The sequence below is a fragment of the Oreochromis aureus genome, linkage group 15 (genome assembly GCF_013358895.1).
Source record: "Oreochromis aureus strain Israel breed Guangdong linkage group 15, ZZ_aureus, whole genome shotgun sequence".
Taxonomy (NCBI): Eukaryota; Metazoa; Chordata; class Actinopteri; order Cichliformes; family Cichlidae; genus Oreochromis; species Oreochromis aureus.
In genome coordinates this window covers 37,278,585-37,291,642 of record NC_052956.1, presented here as the reverse complement: position 1 = coordinate 37,291,642, position 13,058 = coordinate 37,278,585, and the positions used below count along the sequence as shown (strand labels likewise).

General features: G+C 42.3%; 1 protein-coding gene across 4 annotated transcripts in view; it reads left to right on the top strand.

Annotated features, from left to right (window-relative positions):
* opa1 (OPA1 mitochondrial dynamin like GTPase) overlaps positions 1 to 12,795 on the top strand; it is a 36,731-nt gene extending 23,936 nt beyond the window's left edge. For all 4 annotated transcript variants that reach the window (XM_031758143.2, XM_031758144.2, XM_031758142.2 and 1 more), the window contains 2 exons: positions 10,987 to 11,060; positions 11,150 to 12,795. In XM_031758143.2, coding sequence (XP_031614003.1) covers positions 10,987 to 11,051 — 65 coding nt within the window. In that variant the 3' untranslated portion in view covers positions 11,052 to 11,060; positions 11,150 to 12,795. The remainder of the gene's footprint in view (positions 1 to 10,986; positions 11,061 to 11,149) is intronic.
* The last annotated feature ends 263 nt before the right edge of the window (positions 12,796 to 13,058 follow it).

The window sequence follows — 13,058 nt, the reverse complement described above, 5'->3', positions numbered from 1 at the left end:
TTTACATTAAGTTCATCTCCTCAGCGGCAGGCTCATTGGCTCTGATAAATGCAAGAGTGTGTGGAAAATTATGGATTTGAGCTTTTGTGACGCGAGGGTTAGCTGAGGGTCGTGGAATGAAAGGTGTCAACAGAAGGTGCTCTGAAAACAGTGCTAATGTGTGAAGTGTTTGCGTGTTTGCACATGCAGTCACTTTCTCCCTTTTCTCGTGTGGAAGCCGAACACAATGAGGCTCTGGTTGTCTGGGCTTGCTCAGCGGAATGCCCTCTCAGCCTCACGCTCACTTCGTTTCCTTTCATCTCCTCCCCCTCGTCCTCTTTTGAGCAGCTTCCTCCAGAGTGATTAGGGAAGGCTCATTGAGAAGTGCTCCTCTGTTCTCCCCTGCTGTAAGGGATGACGTATCATCTTAAGGTGTTGTGTGCACATGTTCCCTCATTCAGAAGAGAGGGGAGTAGAGGGTGGTGGCATGCTGTTGCTGCTGTTGCTTGTACAAAGCTTTGCGGTGCTTCTGTTGCTTTTCTTTATGACTTTAAGGTCACAATTCATTAGGAATTAATGCTGCTGCTATTGAAGCTTGTTTGGAATTAGATATATTTCCAGATCTGCACACAAACCATCATTAAAGATGCTTAACTACCTTTTTCCTCAACTGTGTTTTATGTCAAACTACAATGGCACACGGTCAGAGGTGTCTTTTTATTCAGAATGAGAACATTTACAATAAACACACCTACCATAATCCCCACAGCTGAATGATAATTTCCAGTTTCAGCAGATTCTACCACATGGAGTTTCATACTTTTTATACTATTCATACTGCAAGGAATTGGCCAAAACACTCACTAGTTATGAAATTTCCATGAGTAATTTTTCATCTCTGTACAACTGTATTCAGAACACAGCATTTCCACACTTTCCCAGCGGGTGTTTGAATCCTCTAGGGCTGCCCTTTGTCACTGACTATATTCATGAAACCCAGCACCTTCCAGATTTCAGGATCTCAGGTTGTCTTTTTTGCGGAGGATGTGGCCCTGGTGGCTTCATTGAGTGACAACCACAAGCTCACACTCTTGCAGCGTGTACCATGGCTCTCAGCTGAAAAAGGGTGAGTGCCCACTTCAGGTTCAGATACAAGTTGCTGCCCCAAGTGGAGAAATTCAGCTGTCTCGGGTTCAGAAGCGAGGGTACCATGGAACATGAGATTGACAGGCAGTTCTGTGTAGTGTTTGCAGTGATGTGGCCTCTGTACTGATCTGTTGTTGTGAAGATGGAGCTGCCACTATATTGTTTTTTTGTTTTGTTTTTTACATTCCTACCCTCACCTATGGCCGACCAAAACAATATTACAGATACAAGCAGCAGAAATGAGCTTCCTCCATAGGGTGCCTGGGCTCAGAGAGAAGGTGAGGAACTCAGAGCTGTTACTCCAGCAAATCAGAAGGACCCTGCTGCAGTGGTTCAGACATCTGTCTAGGAACTGTCAGAATGTGCGTGTTGAGGGGTTTGAACATGTCCAACTGGGACTCTCCCCTTGGGCATTCCCAGGAAAGGCTGAAGAGATTATGTCCCTCAGCTGGCTGGGATGAGGAATGTTTGAGCTCAAACTGCTGCCTCCACAACCCAGATCTGACTCCTTCTTCTGACAGTGTGAAGAAGTTAAACAACACATTTAATTCTCAAGATATCTTAATATATAAAAAATAAATTACTTTACTCTATTACTTAATTACTTTTGTGTAGTAAGTAGGGGAGGTCATCAGTAGGAAAGGCTGTAAAACTCATGAAAACTCAGTTAAAAGTCCAAAATGTATGCCCTCTTTCACCTTTTTCTGAAGCTTTACATTGGCTGGATTCGTCTTTGTCAGATGACTTTTGGTGCCGGGGCTTTGTTTGACACCCATGCTCTACAGTAACCAGTGATTTTGCAGACAGATTTTTCTGCACTCCTATTTTTTTCTTAAATGTTAGTCCTCATTTATTAACCAAGCTACTTTTTGGTCCACTGGCAACTACATAGTATAAAGGTTCTTGTCACCTCCCACCCACTGTGTGTACTACGTTTGTGTTTTTACATATGTGATCACCAATCAGACTTGTGTATCTGTTTGTGGTATCCTGCCTTAACCTTAATTGCCTCTGAATACATCTACACTAGTCAGAAGTGTGGTTTTGTAAACCAGGAGTCTTATTAGTGTTACAACAAGTATTTTTTTTCCCCCCACAAAGAAGGAAACCTCAGACTGCAGAGTCACTGCCAGATGATCCATTTTCTCCTTGGGAGCGTCAAGTACACAAACAGTAGATCTAGAAGTTGTCATAACACTGGCAAATATGAAGCAGTACTTTGTGTATTTCATTTCATGTTGTTTGGTAAATGTTTTGGGACTTACTGCTTTTCTGTTGTGAGGCACAATCAGATATCTGTAAATCTTTTTTGGTTTTTCCACATTTTGACAGCTCTCTTTGTTCACTATCTGATAAGTAAAGTACAAGTGAAGAGAGACTAAGATGTTTTTTCATAATATCTGCTTTATTAGAGGCAGTTTTATTTCCCCGTAATATTTGCTGATTGCTGCTGTTGTCATACGGAGAGCAGCCGTTGTTCAGGATGCAGAGCTGATTGTCCACTAATCAAAAGATTGTTGGTTTGATTCCCAGCTCCCCCCCCTCCTCCTCCTGAACTCCAAATAGCTCCAGACGCATGTGTGTGTGCGTGTGTGAGTCAATAGTGGTTCACAATTGTGTTTTGAGTGGTTAATAACACTAGTTATCTTTACATAAATGCCAGCTGATTTTGATCGCCTCTGTCTTGTTTTTCAAGGTAATTTTTGAAACTGTCCAGCATGAACCTTCTACCACAATAAAGTGGATTGCTTTGGTTATACTCGCTCTTCTTCAGTTACTCCCTCTTTACCTTTGCTCAGCTTACCTGTTCCTTCAAGTCTCCTTTGTTACCTCCAGCTATATACCATCAACAGTTTATTCCAACTGCTGTGTAATTCTGGTTTCTCTCTTTCATCGTGCTCTTTCTTTTCTTGTTATCAAAGCTCTCCCACCAGCCAGCTGCCACCGTTTACCAAAGTCATGACCTGTTTCTCTTTCCACTTTCCCATCATCTGTCTCTTCCCCTTTATTCCTCGCTGACTTCTCGCTTCCTTCCTGCACTCTGGCGCATCCATCCATCTATCCATCCTCCCATGTCAAGCACCAGGAATCTTTGTTTTACACACTCACACTTGTACACACACAGGCATGCCCATCATATGATTGACAAGCTGTTGATGTCACTGATCATTAGTCATGAGCATTTGTTTAAACAGGGTTAGACAGAGGATTTAATTACCTTTGCATCACAGTTTAATTTAGAAAAAGAGGAAGAAACGCAAGCAGTACAAGATTAACAAATTGAGTTTCATTCATTAAAACAGCTCCAGTGCTGTTCAGTTTGTTGATAATCTTTGGACTGCATTATTCAGACGACAGCGATGTAACACCCGTTTGTCTGCTTGGAAATATCCTCCCTAGATAGAAGCTCTGTGAATAAATCAAATGGACTACAGAAGCAGGAAAAAAAAGCTGCGTGCTTTAGATGACAACCAGGCAAGAGGTGATGATGGAAGTGGTGATGCAAACAAAAAAAGGGGAAAAAATGAAGGAGATTGTGAAGCCATCTCTCATTCCCCTCAGGGAAAGAGAGAGTTAAGTGTGGGAAAATAGGAAAGAGAAAGATGTGTGGTGATGGGAGGGAAAAGCAAGGCTTCTGTTCACATGTTCCCAGCACAGTTTGGCCACCGGGGAGCCATTCCCACTGATCGCTGTGTCACTCACACACATGCACACACCAAGCTCTGACATCAGGTGCTGTTTAAAATGAGGTAATAGGAAAACCATACAGTCTCTCTTGTAGGCAGTTTAAAACAGCGCATGGTGTAGTTTTTTGTTTTTGTTTTTTATAATGGATTTTTATTGTTGTGGATTCTGTGTAACAGTATTGCAAAATAAAAATGTGGTGCAGATGCGAGAGATTTGTTGCCAATATGATGCATTTTGTTTCCATTATACTAGTATAAAAGTCATGTAGGATTGATTGATTGGAGAGCTTGCAAGGAAATGGTCCAACTACACAGGCGCAAATATGAAATCATTAAAAAATCTATTATGCCGGCTAGCTGCCATAAAAGTGTTTTTTATAAATAAAAGGGATTCTCGAGCGGCGTATTTTACAAGAATATTCGTAAACTAAAAGAAGAAACGGTGCTATTTTCTCTATCTTTGCAAGTAAAACACCTGCAGTTCACTAAGTCATCAAGTGTTTTTTTTTTAACTTCTTGTGGCTCAAAGGAATTTTAGGCATTTTCTGTCTTTCCGGTGTTATATGGATATAAGGTGTGTGGAGTCCAGTGCAGCTGGAAGCATGTATTTACCTGAGGGCGGAAAAGGGATGAGGAACGCTGGCCCCGTCTTACTTGCATGTGCTTAATGCAGAGTTCATTGGCAGTTAACATTAGCTGCACACCTGTGGCTGATTCAGCGCAGGGGAGTTTCTTTGAGGAATCATGACAAGATATCAGTTTAGCCAGACTCTGCTTCACATCCCCGGGCCCATGTGGATCCTCGTGATTGATTGCCACTTAGCCTCACAACTGGCCTCCATTTGAGTGCACGAGGTGAGTCTCGGAAAACGTCTACCCCTGACTAGCTGTGATTTACACCATGAGTCATGAGTAGATTTACTGTCTCAGACTTGTTTTGTAGAATAGGTATGGTGACTGTTTCCTGATATATTTTTAATATATCTGTTATCTACCGTAGAGTTAAAGCCATCGAAAATCCAAATTTATTCCAAATTTGTCCCCAATTTTACAATCTTTTGCACTATAAGTCTGACCAGCAGTCATCACCTGGCTCTTTTCAAAGCTTTATCCCTGCATTTTGCTGTTTTTGTTTAGACTGCCCTTTGGCTGACCCCACGTTTTGACCTGTTCAGACCAATCTGTGTCTTTCCCCAAGTTAAACTGCATTCTCACAGGCATCTGTTTTCTAGATAAGAGACTCGAGTGCGAGGGTTGATTCATTGCTCTGTCACTGACATGGCGTTAGGGCTGTTGACATACCGGCAATCCCTGGGTCCACGTCTCCCATGGACCAGAGCCTGTTAGAGCGTGACTATCCAGATTTAGTGACACATCAAGCAACAGCGTGCTGAGGAAAATGGCTTTTCTGTTTGTTACATTAAGAGATCAGCTTTCGGAGAAGGAAAGGCCAGAGAGTTAAATATTCACTGTCCCCACCTACACTATGACCTTGGCAGTCATGAGCTATAAAAAGTTTCTTCATGAATGATGACAGGCCGGGACAGGAACCAAGCCCCCACGCCACTCTCTCCAGTGGCCGTTCTGCAAACTGTTGCTCTCCTGTCAGAGCGGCATGCGAAAGAAGCCTGAACCTTGGCGCCAAACTCATCCAGCGAAATCTTTCTGTCGCCACTTTTTTCATGACAGCCACCTTTTCTTCACTGCTCCCTCCCTTTCACATTGAATGAAGAAGAGTGACCACATCCCATAGGAAGGGGATTAGTTTTTTTCCCTCCTCCTTCACAGTAAGTTGCAGTTCCCCCAGGACTTTTTCTCTGCTGTTTTCTCCCTCTGTGGTGGCTACTTGTCCAGCAGGGCCACACAGTCTAATTACAGGTCAATTAAAGGCTTTCAGGATCAGTCCTTCTGCCAGCAGTTCAGCCATGGCAGGCTTAGGGGTTTCTACAGAGTGAGAGTGAATGAGATATCATTTCATGTGGAGATCAGCCGAGAGAAGGCCTTGAAAAAGAGGATTTACGGAAAAGGCTCCCCTGTCTTTCTCTTAGTCTGCCAGTCCCTCCACCCTTGGTAACCCACACACCACCAAGCATCTTAAAGAAGGGGCCTCTGGGATAGAGGCCAGAGGATTATGGGAATATTCATGACCAGATAAAGGGGTGAGCGGTTGAATGACTGTGTTTTGAGGCTCATCTCTTAGGTAAACAGGCGCTTAAATGGAGTTTTAGATCGCTACTCCCACTGCTCAGTGTGGAACAGGCAATGGTGACTCTGTCCACTTTTTTTTTTGTTGCATTTCTACAGGACGGTGAAAAGAAAGCCTTGTTGTGGCCTTTTTTTATCCTGTCCTTTGGTAGCAAACAGATGGTAAAGGAGGGAATAAATATCTGTTTCTCACAGTTTCTATCCACAGAAAATATTGGCTGTTCTGAAAGATGCCATTCACATCCACCCGTGTCCGATGGGCTCCTGAAAGCTGCTCATTTTAAGGGCTCATTTTAAAGTCATTAAGCATCTGCTTTAAGAGAATTGTAAATGGGCTTTGCTCTTTTGATATACATGGTCTAAATAAAATATATATGGCTATTTAATGTACAGCTAATTGAGCATGGCTGCAAGTAGAACTGATGAATTACAGCAAGTTACTTCATAAATCAACATTTTGTTTTACTGCAAACTCTGCTACAGTCTACCTGAAGCTATTACAACCAGCCTGTTTTATCAGTGATGTCCTTTCAGGTGCTCTTGTTTGTTTTCCAATCAAAAGGAGGTTAATGATACTCTCATCCCAGCAGCAGCTCAACCAAACCAGTGATGACTTTCTGTGCATGCACCCTGTGGGTGTTCTGAATGGCTCAGTGTTCAGAGATGAGACTTTTTTTGGTTGGATATACAATTTGATCCCAGCAAGTGCCACCAGGAACCTTTTGCTGTTCCATGTGACAGGTGTTTTCACGCCTGTAGTGTTTAGTCTGCTTAAATTGAACTCTGGTTTGTTTTCCCATACGGTGCAGTTTATTTGCGTATAGGTGAAGACAGTAATCTCACTCGGGTGCTAACCAAAACAGCCGCACTGAGACCCTTCAGAGGGTCTCCAGAGCGGTTTGTTTATGGTGCGAACGTGCTCCGACCTCGATCCGAAACAACTACCAGGTGTATATTGTAAGTTTGAGCTAAAAACAGCTTCTTGTTCTGGGATGAGGCTAGCAACTAGCTGTAAATGTAAATTCTTCATGTTGTCCAATAGTCCAGAACACAGCACCTTCTTCCTGTGTTTACTTTTGTTGTTCCCGTCCCGACCAGTAAGCGGGCTGAACATTGTCTGTGCGTAAACATTAAGCAGAATCACAGGTAAAAGCTTTAAGTTTACAAACTCGTCAATGAATTCGTAACAGAGTAAACGAACTGTCGGTGTGAAGCCTTTAACCCTTTCACAACATAATCAACCAAACCAGGTCTGACGGCTTCTCTACAGGCCCAGATGTCAGAGTCTTAGAATAAAGTCTGAATAGCATTTGTAATGCAGTAACAAGCCATTGTCGAATATTTCCAAAATATAATGGTGACCGGCAAATTACCATTTCACCCCAAGGCAGCGAAAAAGACTTGCATTCAGCAGCTCTCTACCACTATTATTCTCTAAATACACCTGAATAGTAATGACATCTACTTAACTTGATAGGAGTTAGATAATACTGTGGTCCACTGGATGAGTGATGGGTTTTCTGTTGCCTCAGCAGCAGGTGTTAAAGAAGAGTGGATTTCACCCTGTAAGCTTTCTCAGGCGGTTCGGGAAATCAGACTAGTGTCTTTTCTTTATCGCAAACCCCTAATCTAACCTCTAGACCACTGCTGCCTCCAGTGAGCTAACAGAGCTCAGCGTCTCTGCCTGGTAGCTGGAAAGGATCCTTAATGTTTGACCTGTGCTAAGCAGTCTATATTTGAAATGCCGAAGCTCTATAGAGCACCTTATCATCAGCCACATCTAAACCCACTGCAAAGCTTTGAAGCTTGAGCCAGGGGATTTCCCAAGTTTTTGATGATCTGACAGCCAGTATCCTCCTCTCCTCACACCAGCCAAAAACCCCTCACCTCCCCCTTCACCCCATAACTCCCATCTCTTTCTTCACGTCGGACAGATGTTGCTAATCCTGTTCTTATTGGCTCGGATTGAGTTATGTTGTCCTGTGGTCAGGACACACAGCCTGTGAAGCCGAACTCTGCGAGCTGCCTTTGAGCCGTGCCTTGTGGTGCGCTACGTGTTCGAATGGCATACCAGAGGTTTAGGTTTCATTCAGCCCCACACCTGCTGCAGCGACTTGTCAGCGTGCACCTCGACAGGCCCCTTTAATGCCTCCATTAGGTGTTGTAATCTCCCCCTAACGCCCTGCCATTTTGCCCGAGTGTGTTAACGGAGTATCAAAGGCCGGGGATTTTTTCCTTCGTTTTTTCCCTGCCACCTGCCAGCGGTAAATGTGTGGGAAGGTGAAAAAAGGTGGAGGTGACATGACTGTGCAGCGCTTGCTGGTTTTCGAGACATTTGGGTTGTGTGTGTGTGTCTCACAGCCAAGCTTTTCTGGCTGTCAGTCAGTTTTTCTCAGTTCTGCCTACCTGTGTGTGTGTGTGTGTGTGTGTGTGTGTGTGTGTGTGTGTGTGTGTGTGTGTGTGTGTGTGTGTGTGTGGGTTTTTTTTTTTTTTTTTTTTTTTTTTTTTTGTAATCCAGGACTTCTCAGCTTTGCCAGTTTTTTAGGACATAAGTGTGGGCGTGCCTTCATCTCTCCCACCAACTGTTTCTCTTCCCATCAATCAAGGAAAAGATACCTAAGCAGCCGTGCTCCCTTCAAAGGAGGGGCTGCACACGAGCCCCTGAGTATGATATTTAGTTTCACTGCAAATCACGCACGCAGTTATCACTTTTGTGCTGACGTGAAATGGACACTTTGGTCACTGTTGCTCCGGGGTCCAAGCCTCAGTGATTTATCGTCTTTAAAAAGGTTAAGTCTTTTAAAAGCCATGTTTTCTGTGGCCTGCCTCGTAGGAAAACAATCGACAATGGTTCGTCTCTGGATCTCTTTGCCGCTGACTGATCAATATAGTGCACTGCTAGTTTGTTCTTCAGAGCTCATGTTTGAGTTTGTGCTTGGGGGAGATCCAGACAGATTAACAAGGGTGACAGAGAAGCTGCGCAGCCAGCCAGCCGGGCCTGGAGGTGCAGCTGGCATCGCAAGCCACGGCTTCCTTTTCTCCCGCGCTGGCCCGCAGACTTCCTTCCGCCACTGTTTAATCAGCGATTAAATCCGCTTTAGACGGCTCGCTCATCTCGTGTGACAGTACACGTTGGGTGGAAGGATTGCTCGTCTTACGCAGTCTCAGGACAATAGGAGTCTAATCACAAAAAGAAGTGACTATTTCTTCAGTAGACCCCCAATGTGAAATGTTGTTGTTACGGTGTCTCTCTTTGTGTGTGCCCTGAAGGTACATAGTATTGGTTTTTTTTGGTTTTTTTAAGGGGGTGGGGGGAGTGAGAGCTTTCATGTGGTCCATGCTAACCGGGAATGGGTACACAAGCCGTCATCATGATGTGTGAAGGAGGCCTGCCTTGTGGTTTTGCTGTCACTGTCAGAGGGGACCATCTGGTGTATTGGTGGAGAATGTGTTGAAGTGTCTAACTGTTGAGGTATATTACAGGGACGAGAGCAGATTTATAAAACCTCCACCTCATCCTGGTTCTGTTTAATGACATTTTAGTGTTTTCTAAACTGCAAAAGCTGCAGAAATCAAATTCTCAGTTTTTAAAGAGAACTGGCTGATGCACAGGAAATCACAGTAAAGTTCTGCAAGCGAGTAAAAGTTCAGTATTTGTCCACATAGTTATAGTTTTTGTATATGTAGCAGAGAAAGAGTGTGGCATTTCTAAAAGACAAATCAGATAACTTGTATTACTCAACAAAAGCTGAATTCATTAGCTGCTACTTTTTTTTTTTTTTAACAGTACTGCAGTACGTTATTTAATTACTCGTCACACACTTCATTAATTACTGTTATGTTCCTCACATATGATGATCTGAAAGCCAATGTGGCATAATTACTAGTTCACAATATAAATCTCAGGCTACATCTCCACACACCAACACAAATCCCCATCCTAACGAGGACATGTACATACTTTCTCTTAGTATTTACACCTTCACAGAGAGACTTCAAAGCGATCTTCACAGTGATTCTACTTTAGAAACATGAACAGGTAGAAACGGAGGCTCAAAGACTGGATTGCTCATCACTGCCTTTGTTATGTTAAGTTCAGGCTCTTGCTGCTGGGCTGGGGTCAGCATACAGTCAGCTTTAGCATCAGTCTGGGTTCTTGGGTAACTCTGTGTTAGCATGCTGTCTGTGCAGATGGTTGCAAAGAGCTGAGTTTGTGTTAGCAGTAATAATGTGGTTGTTTCTGTCCTGGACGCAGTTTGAACTTCATTGTTGTGCTCTTGTAAAAATAATGTACATAACTTTAAGTGGGTTTTTTTCTCTATAGCAGGCAAATCACAATAAATAAATATTATAACATCATCATGAACTGAAATCTGCTGATGTTGTTTTTTACATTCTATTTATTTATTTGCTTTCTGTCTGCCTGACACGCTGATAAATGAAGAACTACTCGATACAACTAACAATATAATTGTAACTTGTAACTCTTTGCTATTTGGGCTGATTGGGACCTGATGAATGTAAAAACAAAGAATTAGGTGATTTTCTTTTTTTTTTCTTTTCTTTCTTTCTTTTTTTTTTCTTTTCTTTTTTTTTTTTTTTTTTTTTTTTTTTACCTGATTTTTGTTTCTGAGAAAAATGAGATCCACATATGAGGACATTTGCTTTAAATTTCAATAGAACAGTGGCAGTATAATATCCTCATAAGTGGATAATCAGGCCCTTGTAGAGCAAAATTTAGTATTTTGGTCTAGACAACCCAAAATGTGATGTCCACATATGTGGACGCCAGGTCCTAGGAGATTTAAAAAGTATGACGTGTTCCCAGTAATACGTTAACTTTACCTCTGTGGTTTCTTTTATTAGTGGAGGACAAACACATTAAAAGTTGCTGAAATTGTTGCCAGCTAATTTTGTGTTTGCTGATGATTCTGTTCTCTTAACAAACCCACCGTTTGCTTCTCTGCAGAGAAAGTTCGTGAGATCCAGGAGAAACTTGAAGCCTTCATAGAAGCTCTTCACAAGGAGAAATAGATGAACCAGGTATTTGTCTCTGTAACTGTGTCAGCTGCTAACCAAACTGATGCCCCGTTCACTAAATGTAGCCCGTCTTTTATTCTTGTTGTTATCAGAGCTCTTGAAAGTAAAGTTTGGATCACAACAGAGAAATGCACTGAGCAAAGACGACTCATCTGTAAATGACTGTCTTCGCCCCAAACACTCACCACACACAACATAACCACCCCCCCACCCCGCGGACACCTATGGAGAGACGGCCCTGCACAGAGCGATAAGATGAAGGAACAGTTTCAGGCTTTCTCTGCAATTTTCTTGTAACTTTTTCTAGGGTGACCAGAGGGACTTCTGTACTGGAGCCCAAACCTAATAAGAAGCTTGCAGAGTCCTGTCAGACGTCTGACCGCTTGTTTTCAATAAATGAGTAAATTGTGTACATGTTTATCTCCAACTTTCTTATTTCTTTTCCACTTTGTTTTCCCCTGGTTTTCTTTGTGTATATGTAATTATGCAGGTGTGTATTCACTGATCTGTGTACAGAGAGAGACCCCATTGCCATCGGCTCCTTTTGTCTCACCTGGTGCTCCTAAAACATGCCAAGTTAGTCGGCTGGTGGGCACAGAACAGTTTAGTTTGGTTGCACTTCTAACTTAAAGCACTTAGTTGTCTGTCTGTGCTGCGAGGGGATTCTCCATGCAGGCTAAATGTTCCCCTAAATTAGGTGTTCATTCTGCAACCTACAGAATGTACTCAATCAATACTGCAGGATTAAGAGAATATAATATACAATATACAATACAACACTTTGATTTTATTTCTTATTATTTGGTTCTTTTGAAGTTTCATTAGCAAAACTTAAGTATTTGCATACAATTACCTGATTAAGCTCCAAGCTCGAATGACTGACTCCATGCAAATCTGTCTATGTGGCGTTTCTTGGTTTGTGCAATACAAAAGCAAAAGAAAAAAAACAAGCAGTCAAAATTAATTAAGAATTAATTTAGAATACTTAAGCATATTGTAATCACCTTACTAAAAAGACCTCTGCAGTTTGCTTGAGGCACTTTCAGTAAACAAATAAACACAACAGGTTACATAACCTTTGAAAAATCAGAGCCGATATCATCTGTCGATTATCACACATTTCTGTGGACTTGTCTAGTCCATCCTGGTCCAGTCACTCAGGGTAGGTTTGGTTCCAACCTACACCAGGTTTCATGTTCTTTCACAGTAATGTTTGTGTATGTATGCAGCAGAGGCGCAATTGTCCCCTCTTTGTGCGCGATCAAATGCTTAAGCTAAAAACACGGGATAAAGAAGAAAAGAGGAAGGGAAGATTTTAAATGCTTTGGTCAAATCACCGATTCTCCCATCAGCCACTCGTTTCCTCGTTCTTATCTTCAGCCCCTCTTATCTTGCTCCTCCATCACCCACGTAGACATCTGCTCATTCTACCAAGCTGGAAAAACTGTTATATTTGCCTGAAGGGGGGGAGGGGGGGGTGGTGAGGCCGTGTTAGTTCCTCTTTCTTCCTTCCTTCCTATCTGTACATGGGGAAAAGATAAAATATAAAACTTAATAGGCAGTCATGGAGCTACTATCATGTACAGCACCTGAACGCAGAATTGTTGGTGAGTTGGTTCAAAAACGTGTTTTATGTTGTAGAAAATAATGTTTGCATGGTGTATCCCATCCGCTGTGCTTTATTTATTAAATTGTGTTTAAAAGTACAAATTGAAAATAAAATTGAGAAATAAAAAAATCATTTTGTTTGTTTGGTTGTTTCATGACATGTCAGCGTTAAACTGATGTTTGCAGCACTGGAAGCTTTTTGCTGTTTTGCCTGCTGGTTCATGCTAGTGGCCTCTAACAATGGTGAGCCTACACTGACATAAGTTTTATATTCATGATCCAAAACATGAGTAATTATAATAGTAATTATACTATCGTGACCCTATTTCAGGTGCCATCATCAAGATGATTGCTTTTTCTGGGTGACTCGTGATAGCTTTGTGCTGCTATGAT